Below are 17607 nucleotides of genomic sequence, written 5' to 3'. Positions count from 1 at the left end.
AATTGTGGATACACAACACTATGCATTTGTCAAAAGCCACTAACCGTCACAGCACAAAGAACAAACCTGGATATATGCAATTTTTTTTAAATGTAGGAATTTAAGGCTGGGCAGGGAATCCCAGAATAGAATGCAGAAAATGACCAAAAAACCTAACTTTATTACAAATGTATGAAACAATCTCTCTAAACCAGGTAGATGGAAAGGGAGCTAATCAAAGAAACTTTAAAAGTGAATGGTATCTGTAAAACCAAAAACAAAAAGAACCGCACATGAAGTACTATATTCTAGCTGAGGAAGTTGTATACCACAGAGGTTCGAGTTAGCATTTCTGATACTGCTCTACACGCATACTGGAACTGGACAATTATGCAAATGGATGGTGGATGGTGGGGGCCACATTTCTCAAGGTTGGAGTGGGAGTTCACATATAAGCAACGACCTATGTGCTAAAAGATTCGAGTTGAAGAATCCATATGAACTCATGTTTACCTTAACATAGATGCAGATGGTTACATATGGAAATATTTATAGGTATGTGTATACCCACAGGTTAGCATACCAATGTGTATTTCTTTGCTCTGTCAGCTGAGAGGGCCTAGAAGCAATGACCTCCCAGTACAACAAGCACACTTGGCACCCAGATCTCAGTTTCCAGCACCATTCTCCAATTAAGGGAACCACGACTCCTTGGAGAAATGGCTGCTTCTAGGACTGGGGCAAAGCATACAAAACATGAGCATGGAGCATTTTGTACTGCCAGAAAGTAAAGAAGCACTAAAACACACACACACCTGAAAGAGTTTCCAATAGCCAAAAGCGAAATAATTCAACAGCAGAATATAGTAGTATTGGATTACAATCCAAGGTATAAAAAAATACCTATGAGTCAATACAGATATAAATAAATGGTCAAAAAGATATAAATCTGCCATAAAAAATAATTCTAAATAATTTATGTAGAATCTATGCCTTCATTGAGGTGGGTTACAACTCCCCACTTAAGTATGGGCCACATATAGTGACTTCCTTCCAAAGACCATGGTGTGGAAAGGGAGAAATAAAAACCAACTTTACAATGGAAAATCTGACAAACACCACCTCATCAGGTGATCAAGGTCAATGTTAAAAGTGATAAATCAGGTTGTATTACCCTTAATATGATGCAATGAAAATGACTCTCCGCCTCTGTGGTCTTCCTCCCAAAAGTCTATAACCACGGTCCAATCATGAGAGAAATATGAGGCAAATTCCAATGTAGGGTCATTCTACAACACCTGACCAATACTCTTCCAAACTGTCAAGGTCATTAAAGACAAGGAAAGTCTGAGAAGCTATCAAAGCCAAGAGGAGCCCAAGGAGACAAAACTATTAAATGTAATGTGGTGTTCTGGAAGAGATCCTTGAAAAATAAAAAGGACATTAGGTAAAAACTAAGGAAATCTGAATATGGACTCTAGTTAATAACAATGTGTCAATATTGGTTCATTAATTGTGACAAACGAATCATACTAATATAAGATGTTAATAATAGGGACAACCAGGGGTTGGCTATATAGGAACTCTGTACTTTCTTCACAATATTTCTGTAAGTCTAAAAGTGTTCTGAAAAAAAGAGTTCATTAAAAATAAGAAAAACAAATCAATTGTATTTCTATACACCAGCAATAAATACATGAATGTCAAAATTAAAACACAATACCATTTACAATGACTCCAAAAAATTTAACACCTATGTGTAAATCTACCAAAATTGTACAGGACTTAAGCTGAAAACTACAAAATGCTGATGAAAGAAATCGAAGATGATCTAAATAAATTAAGAGACATACAATATATATGGATGGAAAGACTCAACATAGTAAAGACGTCCATTTTCTCCAAAGTGACATACAAGTTAATGCAATTCCTATCAAAATCCCAGCATGAAGTTTCGTAGATAGAAATTACGCTAAAATTTATGAGGAAAAGCAAAGGAATTGGAATAAGGATTCCTGTGGCTGCTGTAACGACTTACACAGAGTAGCTTGAAACAAAACAAAAAAATTTATTCTCCTACAGCTCTGGAAGCCAGAAGTCCAAAATCAGTTATCACTGGGCTGAAATCAAGGTGTTGGCAGGGCTGCATTCCCTCCAGAGGCTCTAGAAGAGGATTCTTTTTTTGCTTCTTGCAGCTTCTGGTGGCTGCTGGCATTCCTTAGCTTGTGGCCACGTCACTACTATCTTCACGGAGAGCATCTTCAAATCTCTCTCTGCACCATCTTTTTTTTTTCTTTGCTGAGGAAGACTAGCTCTGAGCTAACATCTATGCCAATCTTCCTCTATTTTCTTGTATGTGGGACACTGCCGCAGCATGGCTGGTGACTGGAGTAGGTCTGCACCAGGGATCTGAACCTGCAAACCCAGGGTGCCAAAGTGGAGCACACAGAACTTTAGCCACTCAGCTACAGGGCCAGAACCTCTCTGCTTCATCTTCACATAGCCTTCTCTGTGTGTGGTGCTCCCTCTGCCTAAGGACATTTGTGATTGAATGTAGGGTCCAGGATAATGTCCTCATCTCAACATCCCTAACTTAATCATATCTGTAAAGACTTCTTCCCAAAAGAGGTAACATTTACATGTTCCAGGGATTGGGACCTGGTATCTTTGGTGGATATTATCCAGCCTACTACAATAGCTAAAACAAGTGTGAAATAGAAGAACAAAGTGGGAGGCATCAGTCTACTCAATTTCAAGACTTATTATATAGCTACAGTAATCAAGGCTGTGTGATATTAGGAGGATATATATATATATGAATGAAACAGAATAGAGGGTCCAGAAATAGACCCACACAAATATGGCCAACTAAATTTTGACAAAGGTGTAAAAGCAATTTGTTGGAGGAATGATAGCCTTTTCAATAAATGATACTATAATAATTAGATTTCCATAGGCAAAAAAAAAAGGAAACTTGATTTAATCTCACACCTTATACAAAAATTAAACTTAAAATGGATTATAGATTAAAACCTAAGATGTAAAACTACAAACTTTTAGAAAAATATGGGGAAAATATTTAGGATCTAGACCTACTGTGATGATTAATTTTGTGTCAGCTCAGCAGGGCCATATATTTGGTGGAACATTATTCCGGATGCCTTGTGAGGGTGTTTTGGGATGTGATTAACATTTAAATTAGTGAACTCTGAGTAAATCAGATTGCCGCGCCCCCCCCATAATGTGGTGGGCCTCATCCAATCAGTTGAAGGTCTGAATAAAACAAAAGACTGACCTCCCCCAAGCAAGAATAAATTCTGCCAGCAGACAATCTTTGGATTTGAACTTCAACACTGGCTCTTCTCTGGGTCTTCGGCCTACAATCCCACCCTGCAGATTTTGGACTTGCCAACCTCCATAATCTCGTGAGCCAACTCCTTGAGATAAACCTCTCTATCCATACATATACATATATAGGTGCGCACACACACCCTCTCTCTCTCTATTGGCTCTGTTTCCTTGGAGAACCCTAACACAGCTATGCAACAAGTTCTTAGATTTAAAACAAAAGCATGACCCATAAAAGGGAAAATTAATAAACTGGACTTCATCAAAATTAAAAACACTTGCTCTGCACATGACCCTGTTAAGAGGACGAAAAGACAAGTTACACATTGGAAGAAGATATCTGCAAACCATATATCTGACAAATGGCCAGTGTCTAGACTATATAAAAAACTCTCCAAGCTCAACAGCACAAAACCAAACAGTCCAATTAGAAAATGGGCAAAAGACACACAAGAGACATTTCAAGGAAAAGTATCTATTGATGGCAAATAAGCACATGAAAAGATGTTCAACAATCATTAGCCATTAGGGAAATGCAAGTCAAAATCAAGAGATATTATTATACACCTATCAGAATGGCTAAAATAAAATAAAATAAAAACAGTGACACCACCAAATGCTAGTGAGCATGCAGAGAAACTGGATCACATACATTGCTGACAGGAACGTAAAATGGTACAACCACTCTGGAAAATAGGCTGGCAGTTTCTTAAAAAATTAATCACGCAACTACCATACCATCAGCAATTATACTCATAGGTATTTATGCCGGAGAAATGAAAAGTTATCTTCACAAAAAAACATGTGAAATGTTTATATATAGCAGCTTTGTTCACAATAGCTAAAAATTAGAAACCCAGACGTTCTTCAGTAGGTGAATGGTGAAGCAAAGGATGGGACGTCCATACCATAGAACACCAATCAGCAACAAAAGAACAAGCACTGGTACACACAATGACCTGGATCAATCTCCAGAGAATTATGCTGAATGGAAAGGCCAATCCCAAAAGGATATACAGCATATGCTTCCATTTATATAACATTCTTGAAATGACAAAATTATAGAAATGGAGAACACATTAGTGGTGGCCAGGGGTTATACTGAGGGCTTGGGGTGGGAGGGAAGTGGGTGTGGCTATAAAAGGGCAACATAGGGATCCTTGTGGTGATGGAAATGCTCAGTATCTTGACTGCACCAATGTCAATACCCTGAGTGTAATAGTATAGTATAGTTCTGCAAGATGTTACCATTGGAGGTTAATTGAATAGAGGGCACAGGGGACCTTGCTGTATTATTTCTTATAACTGCTTGTGAATCTACAATTATCTCAAAATGTTCAATGGTAATATAAGTCAGAAAAATGAAAATCTTGCAGAGACATAAGGGAATGAGGGGTGTATACTGACTGGGACGGGGCTTAGGGTTGGTTATAGAGGTGTATACATACGGACAAATGCATCAAGCTGTAAATTTAAGATGAGTGCAACTTACACACTTGATTATATGCTATGCCTCAATGAAAAACTATTTTAAATTGTCATTTATTAATTTTGTTCTCTGTGAGAATGGTATTGATTATGTGTAAACATTTTTTAATTGTCTGTAATTTATCAACAATGAAGCCATGAGAACCTTTTAGCAGAAGCTGTTTAGGTGGAGTGGTGGAGCCAGAAGCCATACTGGGAGAGGCTAAGGAGTGCGTGGGAAATGAGCAAATGCAGAAAAGCCAAATATATACAGCTCTCTCCAGAAGTTGCCAGTAAAGGGACAGGGTGATAACGAGATACTCAGAGAGGATGATACTGTTGAAGAGTTTTACTAAATGCTCATGGAAAAAACTTGGTAAATAATGAATCTAAAGCCATATGAGCACAATGGTACAGAATCTTTGCAAGAGGTTTGTGAAAAAGAGGGAAAAGCAAATATAAAGAGACTGCCCTTTGCGAGGAGAAGCAAGGTTTACATTGTACTGGGGAGAAAGGTGATTGCTCATATGGGTGTACTTAGAGATTTGATGGTGGAAAAAATAATAAGAGAAGTAACACAACGATAGCTATATTTTATTGAATACTTACTATCACAGCTGGCCTCCAAGGAGGCCCTCAATGTCTTCGTATCCTGATATTCACAACCTGTGTTTTCTCCTCCCACAGAATAGGGCTGAACTGTGTCATCAACAGGATATGACGGTGTGCAACGTCCAAGATTCAGACATAAAAGACCACGCAGCTTCTACCTTGTTCTCTCTTGGATTACTCCTTCTAGGGGAAAGCTAGTCACAACATTCAAGCAACTGTGAAGAGGTCGAACTAGCACCATGTGACCGAACTATCTTAGAAGCAGCTCTTCCAGGCCCAGCCAAGCCTTCATAAGACTGCAACCTCACAAGAGACCCTAAGCCTTTAGAACTACCCAATTAAGCTGCTTCTGAATTACTGACCCACAGAAACTGAGATAATAAATATTTACTGTTTTAAGCCATTAGATTTGGGAGTAATTTATTAAGCAGCCAACAGATACCTAATGCACTTATGTGCCAAGCATAGTTCTAAGCATATTAGATATAGCAACTCACTCAATCTTCGACATCCCTGTGATCCCATTTTCAGATGAGGATACTGAAGCACACAGAGGTTAAGTAATTTTCCCCAATTATCACACAGCTGTTAAGTGACAAGGAACCAGATTCAAATCTAAAGCTGGTGCTACTACCTGCTGTGCAGGACATCCTCCCCAAAGCCAAAGTGGTTTCTATCCCACAACTTTTATTTTTGCTGTGAAATAGAAGGCAACTTGATCTGATAAGAAAGGAGGGAAAAGCTAATGAATCAAAGAACTGAAGAAATTGGAAAAGGTTTGAAACAGGTGCCATGAAGAGTTAGGAAGAGGACTGGCAGAGAAATCTAATAGGATTTCCAAACAGTGTTAAGGGCCCAGGAGATGTTACAGGCCATGAACTTCCATGCAGTGAATTTAAGACGACCATAATGAAGAGAACCAGGATTGCTAGCATACCTAAATATAAAGTATGATTTGAAGTATGAAATAGCAGTGATGGCTGGATGGAATGGAAAACACATGCCTTTCCCAAGTCCCACTAGTTCAACAAGGAGCCATGTATAGAAAAATTCCAGGAAACACTATATATTCTATGTGAAAGTATGGCATAAAGACTGAAGAAAGAAAGTCTACTAAGACGTGATAAGAAACTACCAGTGCTACTTCATGTAACTGCCGTGACCTCAAACATCAGATGTTTTCCTAAAAAAGATATTCCATGCTCTTGGATTGGAAGAATTAACATCGTTAAAATGTTCACACTTCCAAAAGCAATCTACAGATTCAATGCAATCCCTATCAAAGTTCCAACAACGTTTTTCACAGAAATAGAAGAATCCTAAAATTTATATGGAACAACAAGAGACCCTGAATAGCCAAAGGAACCCTGAGAAAAAAGAACAAAGCTGGAGGTATCACACTCCCTGATTTCAAAATATATTTCAAAGCTATAGTAATCAAAACAGCATGGTACTGGCAAAAAAACAGACACCCAAGCAATGGAAAGATTTGAGAGCCCAGAAATAAACCCATATATTTATGATATGATTTTTGACAAGGGAGCCAGGAACATACAATGGAGAAAGGAAAGTGGTGCTGTGAAAAGTGGACGGCAACATGCAAAAGAATGAAAGTAGACCATTATCTTACACCACAGGCAAAACTGAACTCAAAATGGATTAAAGACTTGAATGGAAGACACGAAACTTCTAGAAGAAAACATAAGCAGTACACTCTTCAACATCAGTCTAGGCAGCATATTTTCAAATATCATGTATGACTGGGCAATAGAAAAAATAAACAAATGGGACTACATCAAACAAACTAAAAAGCTTCTGCAAAGCAAAGGAAACCATCAACAAAATGAAAAGACAGTCTAACAACTGGAAGAAGATATTTGCAAACCATTTATCTGATAAGGGGTTAATATCCAAAACATACAAAGAACTCATACATCTCAACAACAAAAAAACTAACAACCCAATTAAAAAATGGGCCAAAGATCTGAACAGATATTTCTCCAAAGAAGACATACAGATGGTCAACAGGCACATGAAAAGATGCTCAACATCATTAACTATCAAGGAAACGCAAATCAAAACTACAATGAGATATCACTTCACTCCGGTCAGAAAGGGCTATAATTAACAAGACAGGAAACAATAAGTGTTGGAGAGGATGTGAAGAGAAGGGAACCCTTGTTCACTGCTGGTGGGAGTGCAAACTGGTGCAGCCACTACTGAAAACAGTATGGAGATTTCTCAAAAAATTAAAAATAGATCTACCATATAATCCAACTATTCCACTGCTGGGTATTTATCCAAAGAACTTGAAAACACAAATGCATAAAGATACATGCACCCCTATGTTCACTGCAGCATTATTCACAATAGCCAAGACTTGGAAGCAACCTAGGTGCCATCAAGGGACCAATAGATAAAGAAGATGTGGTATATACACACAATGGAATACTACTCAGCCACCAAAAAGGATGAAATATGGTCATTTATGACAACATGAATGGACCTTGAGGGTATTATGCTAAGCAAAATAAGTCAGAGGGAGAAAGTTAAATACCATATGATCTTACTCATAGATAGAAGATAAAAACAACAATAAACACATAGAGACAGAGATTGGATTGGTGGTTACCAGAGGAGAAGCGAGGAGGAAGAAAGGGGTGATTAGGTGTGTGTGTGTGGTGATGGGTTGTAATTAGTCTTTGGGTGCTGAACACCATGTAATCTAAACAGAAACTGAAATATTACGATGTACACCTGAAATTTATATAATGTTATAAACCAATGTTACCCCAATGAAAAAATAAAGAAGCCAAAAAAAAAGGTTTTCCTGGAGAATCTTCCCTTTTTCCTATTTCCATTCAAAATGTCGTAAGAAAAATTAAAAGCTATTGAAAAAACATACTAGCTCCATTACAATCAGATCACCCCTAAGAGCAGCCTCACAATTATTCACTGACTTAACGTGATGAATAAATCTTAAAATGCAGCCTTAGGCCAAAAATTTATCAATTTTTAAATTCACTTAAAATTAGACTTTTTGTAATACATTCAAGTTTCAATTTCATGCATGTGCTTTTAAAATTACTTCACCTTACTTGACAAATAAAAGGCATACACTAACCTCAAAATAAAGTTAGGTAAGGGAAAAAGAAAACTTGAACCACAGACATATAAAAGTTTCCAGGCTAATTCAGTGCAAGCAAGTGTGGATACTCAGACACTTACAACACAAAAGTGCATGAATGGAGGTAAAAGTTTATGAGCTCAATATTTTTTTTATATTCAAAGTTAATAAACATGTTCAAAAGAACAAGAGTTAGCAGTTGACATTCCAGTGACATCTTTCCTCATACATCCTTTATTACCTGAAGGGGACTTACCAGAAACAAGTCAAAATGAGTACAGCTAGAAAACAAACTTTTTCTAGTAAAAGAAGTATCATTACTGGGTAAATTAAGTAAATCCTCTCTCTCTTATCCATAATCAACAGAGAGAAAAGAAAAACTTTTCCACACTTAAAGCAGTCCTATAAGTACAAGAATAATTATGGAAACCACAAAATGAACCTTTACCAACGCCACAGGTTATTTCACAGCTTCTCTACCTTTTAAATCAGGATAGAACCCATGTACTATGAAAACACAAAGCAAAACAAACAATTGTGAACTCTCTCAAAGATTTTAATTAAAATAAAATCTATAATATTTTTATTGATGTGTACAAGTACTTTTAATCTTACCCTTATCTGCTCAGTGGAGCTGCTGCTCAGTTCATCACCTGATTCAGAATCTTGAAGTATCCTTTCTGAGCCTTCTCCTGCTGAATCACAAGACTGTTCCTGGGAGAAGCTACTTTTCTCTACGTCCAAGAACTCCGGACCAGGAAAGTGACCAAATAAGCGTGTCCTATTCTGGCCGGAAGCCTTAGGAGAATGTGAGTCACTGTTAAACTTTCCATTATTATGGGTCAGGTCCAGGCTCAGGTTGAGAGTCTGACCTGGATTATAATTGGGCCCAAAATTTTGATTGGCATCACGAATGAGACCTGTTCCGTGAACAGACGAGGACGGCTTTCCAAAACTTGAAAGCTCAGGCAATTTGTTCACATTTTCTGTTGATCTCTGAAGATGCAGACTCTGTATCATTTTCATGGAATTATTTGGCAGTCCCACTGCCTGTTTAACAGGTGGCATTAGAGCTTTGCGGGTGACCTCCTTCACATACTGGGCTGGCACATAAAATGCTTTGGAATTCTCATCTGGTTTTACTTGCCACCAGTCATCATTGGTCTTCTTCACCAAGATGTATCGTTCCCCTTGTTTTATCACAATCTTTCTGTCCTTTGCTTCATATTCATAATCATATTCCACTTCAATATACACTTGTCCTGGAACAATCTTCCCACTTCTGTCAGCCATTTTTATTCAGTAACATTCACCTCTCAGAAAGGATGGTATGCCACATTATGGTTTTATGGCTTTTGGATTAATATAGCTATTTTTATTTAAAAGGAGGAAAAGAATGAAGAAAAATGTTAACGTGGTCTGGATTTTTAATATTTACTCACAAGCATCATATAATACAAGTCATTTACAGAACACTACCTTCAAATCGCGAACCCCAGAAAGTAAACACGTCTAACATTGCATGTATTACCCTACATTAAAAACTCTCATTCTAACTAAACCAACATTTTTCAGTCATGTATGACCAAAACCAAACCAATGACTGGAACAGTAAATACACTAACCAGCCAGACACAAGACTATCAAAAATAAGAAGTGAAAAGGACTTTCCTTCTTTTCAGGACTACCTCAATCTCCTTCACTTGCTTACAAAGGCTCACTAATAACAGCTAATACGTCTTAGGTACTTACGAAGGGCCAGGCACTGAGCTAGGTTCACTGCATGCCTTACCTAAGACCCTGCTTAACACTGGAGCTGAATTTCAACAACCCTAAATTTCAATGACCCTGTAGTCTATTTTCTAAAATGATCAAGAGCATGAATGGGCTTAAAAAAAAAAGTTATCCAATTACAGAAGCTTCCTTTCCTAATACAAATGGATAAAAAGGAGAGCACTGTTATCATTAGGCAAAATACACACACAGATAAAGAAGAGAAACTGCTGGCTTATTTTGTTTCCCTCTTATGTCTGCCTCAGGAGGGCCACATCCTTGTTAGGTTGAAGCCTACAAATGCCAACAAATAACCAGTCTTTTTACCTGTAAATGTTAAAAACCCATACACCCTCTCCCCATTCAAAGTCTATTAGAAATGGCCCTAAATTGCCTTGAGAAATCTAAGATTCACTTTTATTTCTACATCAATTCCAAAATATTTTAGCACCCTCACAGAACACAGCATTCAATCTTTAAAATGATTATAGCATCTCGATATTGCTACAACTCCAGTCAAGCCATCATGGGATGAATCATGTTCCCCAAAAAGATGTTGAAGTCCTAACTTCAGGACTTGTGAATGTGATCTTATTTGGAAATAGGATCTTTGCAGATGTAATCAATTTAAGTTAAGGTCATTCTTAATTAGAGTAGACCCTGAAATCCAATGACTGGCGTCTTTATGAGGAGAGGGAGATTTGGAGACAAGGAGAGGAGCCACACAGAGGGAACAAAACCACATGAAGACAGTGGCAGAAACTGGAGGGAGGCGGCTACAAGCCAAGTAACACCAAGGACTGCCGGCAAACCAAGGATGAGGCAAGGAAGGATTCTCTCCTAGAGCCTTCAAATGGAACACAGCCCTGCTGATAGCTTTATTTTGGACATCTAGCCTCCAGAACAGTGGGAGAATAAGTTTTTGTTGTTTTAAGCCACCCACTTTGTTAGAATAGCCCTAAGAAACTAATACACTCAACCCAATGCTCAAGGATCCTAAGGAAAACCTAAGTAATTCTGAATACTGACACGTAACAGAAATGTTTACCCACGGTCCTGTGACAACCTACCAATTTTTCTCAGCACCCAAGTGCTGGGCATAATATTACTGTACAATGTATGTGCAATAAAAGTCATTCCCTGAGGACAATATTCTTCTCTGTAACAGATAAAGCCCGTAAGCCCAGGGGATAGGTAAATTAGTGATACAACTTCAGTATCTAAAATTTACTTTCTAGACAAACTACTTGAATAACAAAGTTAATACAGTAATGTCATTTAAAAAAAAATAAAAAACTTACCTTAGAAGGAGAAACAAACACCCAGTATTTCACTTAAACCTACAACAACAACAAAAATAAAGTTCATTAACTTTAAGAGGATTGCTTCAAGAAGGCTAAGAAGATAATACTGCTCACCCTTTCAGAAGCATAACTTTTTTATAACAGCTATAAGGAAGAATACAATTTTATAGATCACGACTGTGTTCGGTACCACCCTCCAAATAGGGACAAACACAAGGGATCTTTTACCACTGCCTCTCCTTCTTCAGTTCCACATGGTTTCAACTTCATTTCCGCCCCTTACGTTTTATTCTGACAGAAGTATCTTTTTAAACTTCTAATTATATGAAACAACTTTTGTAAAATTAGACAGAACTGTTTTTCAAGTTGATGGTACTGTGGGTAAAATGAGAACAAATGTTAAAAGGTATTGGGAGCCCTAACGTATTTCCCCACAGATTACTTACTAATTATGAGTAGGGAACTAGACCTTTACAATGGAGGAATCTGGCAGCCATGGGCTCAAGCAAGCGATCAAACTTAGCAATCCCAACAGTGGGACAACCTGATGGTATATGCCTCCTAATGTGAGGCAATAAGACATACAATGTCACCTATGCTGTATTCTTGTCAAAAAATGTTTAACCTTCAGCTAATAACCAGGACACAATTAAATCCAGAATGTGAGACATTCTATTAGACAACAGACTTGAACTCTTCAAAAGAATCAATTTCATGAAAAATGAAAAAGGGAGAATTCTTCTAGATTAAAAGAGACTACTGACACAGAACAACTGAATCCACTTCGTGTTCTAGTAGGCACCTAACCCAGACCACATGCAAAATCTACTTCCTATCTCTACCCACCGAGCCCCCCGCCCCACCGACCCTGCCAAATCCGGCTGGTCTTTCCCACCCCACTAAATAGAAATTCTAACCTTCCAAACGTTCAGCCTCTACTTTCATGCATTACCAAGACATTAGTAGCTATGTGCTTTACTTAATCCTTTTACCCACATAAAAGTTTTTCAATACAACTTTTCAGAATTCTACATTGAAATACTTATCCTCAGGTGACTTTTTTTTTTCTTTTTTCTTTCCAGGAAGTATAAAATAACTTAAGAAGTATCTTCAAAGATGTTGAAACAAGTAAGGGAATATGCTGAAGGTTATAAACCTCAGACACACTATAACCGTCAGACATTGATCCACAAGAATGGAGAAAAGGAAAGTATGAAGAGTAACAAGTAAACTGTACGATTTCATGCTAGTAGGAGAGGGGCTGTGGAGTGGGGAGCGACAATGGGTTAAAGGCTAGTCCATGTGCAGTCTCTTTCACTGCCAGGCTTTATGACTACACCTTCCTCAGTGACTACAAAGATAAGTATGAAGGAGGAGTCAGGGAGAAAGATAAAGAAGTTAGTTTCACTATGTTCAACAGGAGACATCCAATCTAAAGTTTCAGTTAAATGCAGTGAGGACTGGGAACACAAGGAGGTGGAGAAGTAGTCAAAAGACACAGAAGAGGTAGTTAGATATCAAGGCAGACGACATGAGCAAGAGTGGGCACAATGGGATAAGAGAATAGGAGCCGAGAAAAAATTCTAGTTAGTACTGGGGTGGGAGTGGGAATGAAACTGAGAAGCCCGTAAGAGAGACAAAATTATAAACTTCTAGAAAGTCACATAGCAGGAATTACGTATTATAAGCCAAGGTCTAGGAAAAGTTAGACAAAATAAAATGGAAGAGAAAAGCCTTACTATACACTAAGAAGTCAAAGAAAATTAAAATTATCATCACGTAGCTCCAAAAACTTAGATCTAAGTGAAAATTATCTGCAAATGTGTGAATAACTTATGTCACCTATTTTTATTTAAAAATATAAGCTATATTAAACCAATGTTGACAGTTTTAACTTTGGTTGGTTTGTTTCTTCCTGTATTCCCCAAACCTGTGGATTCCTCTCTTCAGATTAGGCTGAGCATTGTATATCCTGGTACTTTACCCTCTCAAGTATTTCGGTTAGAATCTCACTCATTCAACTGCAACGCCCTCCAAGCACAACACTCCTCTAATTGAAATATATTCTATTCTTATCACCACATTCCTCCATCCACATTCATCACACACACACACCTACTAAGCACACAACAACCAGTATATAAAGTTTTTGCCTATCACGGTCCAGTACTGACAATCACTTTTCTCTGCAGTTTCAAAAATACCCATCATAGGCTTTTCATGGCTCTAACCCATCTTCTTCTTCATGTTTCAACAAGGACAGACATACACGTAGAGACACAACTGCACACATCTTTTACTTCTCTTCCCTCAGTCAGATCCAGAACTTGATATCATGCTATTTTAAAACGTAGCCTCCTCCTTTCTGTCCGCCAATTTCTCATTCTCTTTCCTACCACTAATTACACGGCTCGGCAAATGTTACTTTCCTCCCCCAGAACATCTGTTTTAATCAACTGTGTCTCTCAGCATGATATCCTTACTAGGTATATCAAAAAAGTAAACAAGTAAACAAAACCTTACGAGAAGTATAGTAAATACATCCATAACTAATGAGTTTATAATTCAAGTCCAATACACATATATGTACAACCTATTTAGCAATTCTAACACCATGAACAACAAAATTTTAATATAGCCTCACAAGTAAATAGCAACCGACTTAAAAACACAACTTAAGCAGATTCTTGATCTGCAGTCCTCCAAGCAGTTTTAAAACTATTTGTCTAAAATTAATCCCTAAACAGGCCTCTATTAAAGAAATCAGACTTAATGAGCACAAACAAAAACGTTACGAACAATTCTAGCATAAATTCCAGCCAAAGAAATTATTCCACAAAATAATTTTGTAAATTGTACACTTAAACAAGAAATCATAGGCCACTGCAGGGCACTTAAAGTTTTTCTTAATGCACAATCCCTGTTTTCTAAGAATAAAAACGCACAGAATATAAGACTTTTTTTTAGGCCTAAATAAGAGAAGGAAAATATAGTGATTAATATTATAAACTATTCTGGCTAAAAAGAAACAGCAAAATACGAACAGCAGAAAGGATACAGGAAATAATAGGGTAACTGGGAAGCTGTAGAGAACACAGTCAAGTGAAAACTGGTAAAGGAAATTCAAAACCAATATTTAAATCTGAAACAAAAATGAGGAAAGAAGAAAAGAAACTTTACTGAAAGCAAGGATATTTCAATAAACATGACTTTTGCATAGAGTATTTTCGGAAGATTTGTGCCAAGAAGTCTTTCTTAATCAGAAATGGGGTGGACACGACTTTTTCTTGGATTGTTACAAGAATGGAGAAAATATTCCAATTTAAAAAGGAAGAAATATGGCCATGAGTGTGGCCATGAGTTTTTCTGATACACCACTAAACACACCAGCCATCAAAGAAAAAAGTAAGTAGGACTTGCACAAAGGGTGAAGAGGCACACCTATATGGTGACTGACAAATAATAACGTACAAATGAAATTTCACAATGTTGTAAACTATCATAACCTCAATAAAAAAAAATTGAGACTTTATTGAAATTTAAAACTTCTGCTCTAAAGACACTGCTAGAGAATAAAAACATAAACCAGACAAGGAGAAAATATTTGCAAGACACATCTGATGAAGGACTTGTATCCAAAATACAAAAAGAACTCTTAACACTCAACAAAAAGAACCAAATGTTTTAAATGGAAAAAGGATCTGAGAAGACACATCAAGAAAGAAATATACAGGGGCTGGCCCCATGGCCAAGTGGTTAAGTTCGTGCGCTCCGCTTCGGCTGCCCAGGGTTTCGCCAGTTCCGGTCCTGGGTGTGGACATGGCATGCTAGTCAGGCCATGCAGAGGCGGCATCCCACATGCCACAACTAGAAGGACCCACAACTAAAATACACAACAATGTACTGGGGGGATTTATGGAGACAAAGCAGAAAAAAAAAAAATATACAGATGGCAAATAAGCAGACGAAAAAGTGATCAACGTCAAGTCATTAGGGAATTGCAAAGTAAAACAAGATACCACGGCACACCTATTAAAATGGCTAAAATCTAAAAGCTGACAACACTAAATGCTGGTGAGGATGTAGAGCAACAGGAACTTTCATTCACTGCTGGCAGGAATGCAAAATGATACGGCCTCTTTGGAAGACAGTTTAGCCGTTTCTTACAAAGCTAAACATGGTCTTACCATATGTTCTAGCAATCACACTCCTAGGTATTTATCCAAATGAGCTGAAAACTTCCTTCCACAAAAAGTCCTGTATGCAAATATTTATTGCAGCTTTATTTATAACTGCCAAAAACTGGAAGCAACCAAGATGTCCTTCAATAAGAGAAAAGATAAACTGTGAGACATCTGTACAATGGAACATTATTCAGTGATAAAAAGAAATGAGCTATCAAGCTACAGAGACACAAATGAATCTTAGCTAGATTTTGCTAAGTGAAAGCAGTCTGAAAAAGCCATGTATAGAATTATTTCAATTATATGACATTCTAAAAAGTCAAAACCATAGAGACAGTAATTGCTGGGGTGGAAGGAAGCAAGGAAGAGTCCATAGGTGAAGCTCAGAGGATTCCTTTAGGTCAATAAAACTATTTCGTATGATACTGCAATGTTGGACATATGACATTATGTACTTGTCAAAACCCATTAATCTTTAAAATACAAAGTGGGAACTTCAATGTACGCAAATTTTAAAAAATCATTTAGGAGGTCGGGGGAATCCCAGGATGGAAAGCAGATGAGACAAAATAGTCTAACAGTATTACAAATATAGGGAACAAACTTACTGAACGGGGGGGAGGGGAAGAAGATGCTAACTAATTCTGGAAATAAGTGGGGTCTATAAGAATACAAGCAAAGCAACTGTGCTCTAATAAAAACGTTTCCCTTGGGGGTACGAGTTACAAATTCTGGTAATACATCTATACTGGTATAGTATAGATAGTACATATAGATACTCTATAGTATAGTATATACTCAGGTTCCTCAATATTGGAGCAGGAATTTACAGATAAGGGGAGTAGGCTGGAATGATCCACATGGTAATGGATTAGACTTGGAGACACCAACACGAACTCATTTTTAGCTTACCATGGATACAGTTGATTACATAAAGAAATATTACAGCTATGTGTCTATATACTGCTTAGCACACATGTACACATTTCCTTGCTGCCAGTAAAAATGACACCCTAGCAGCAACACGCACACCTGGCACCCAGATTTGGTTTCTAATACCATTCTTCAAAGGAACCAAGGCTGTTTGGAGAAATGGCTGACTCTAGGACAGGAGAAGGAAATACACAAGATAAGCCCCTTGTAGCACCATATTGACCCCTGCCCCTCCCCCATCTGGATTTTAGGTACTTGATTTAAATGTTTATTATTAGACAACTGTCTTCTTAAACAATAACTCAAATTAAAAGTGACAGCATGCATATTTGATATTCAGATTAATATATATTATGCTGTCCCACATTCAAACAATTTAAATAAACTCACATTTCCTTTGTTCTTTTAGACATTGCATTTATGGAGAATGACAGTGCCTGTTTTTCTCATCAAAACACAAATTACAATTATTTAAGAAGTACTGGGGTTCTCTCTAAAATGGATCTCTTATACATGGAGATGTAAATACTGACCCAGTTAATGCATGACAGAGCAGAAAATGAGAAGCCTATTGTATTCCAAAAAAATCTCAAAAACTCAGTACTTTAGTAAACAGTCCTGATCAAGACCTTTCAGACCAAAAACATTAAACATTAAACTTAGTTTTAACTCCCTGAGATCCACTTGCACACACTAAGAGTTTTAATGTGATGATGTAGGATACCAAGATAGCCTATAAGGTAAAAAAACTCAGTTAGTAAAAAGTTTAAGAGCAAAAAGAGTTTTTTCTTGAGCCAATAGGTTAACTTCCTCTTCCCTAAGATTCTACTATTTCATCAAAAGCTACCCGTATCGATAACAGCCACACATTAACCTTTAA

General features: G+C 37.4%; 1 protein-coding gene across 16 annotated transcripts in view; it reads right to left on the bottom strand.

The window, feature by feature from the left end:
- ARHGAP12 (Rho GTPase activating protein 12) overlaps positions 1 to 17607 on the bottom strand; it is a 118194-nt gene that overhangs the window by 91828 nt on the left and 8759 nt on the right. For 15 of the 16 annotated variants that reach the window (XM_044761920.2, XM_044761918.2, XM_070501332.1 and 12 more), the window contains exons 2-3: positions 11608 to 11646; positions 9149 to 9902 (exon numbers count right to left, since the gene is read on the bottom strand). The exons of the other annotated variant lie outside the window; for it this stretch is intronic. In XM_044761920.2, coding sequence (XP_044617855.1) covers positions 9149 to 9826 — 678 coding nt within the window. In that variant the 5' untranslated portion in view covers positions 9827 to 9902; positions 11608 to 11646. The remainder of the gene's footprint in view (positions 1 to 9148; positions 9903 to 11607; positions 11647 to 17607) is intronic. 16 annotated transcript variants of the gene reach the window in all.

This window comes from Equus asinus, chromosome 29 (genome assembly GCF_041296235.1).
Source record: "Equus asinus isolate D_3611 breed Donkey chromosome 29, EquAss-T2T_v2, whole genome shotgun sequence".
Classification (NCBI taxonomy): domain Eukaryota; kingdom Metazoa; phylum Chordata; class Mammalia; order Perissodactyla; family Equidae; genus Equus; species Equus asinus.
The sequence above is the reverse complement of the archived record's forward strand: the minus strand, read 5'-3'. Positions and strand labels throughout refer to the sequence as shown.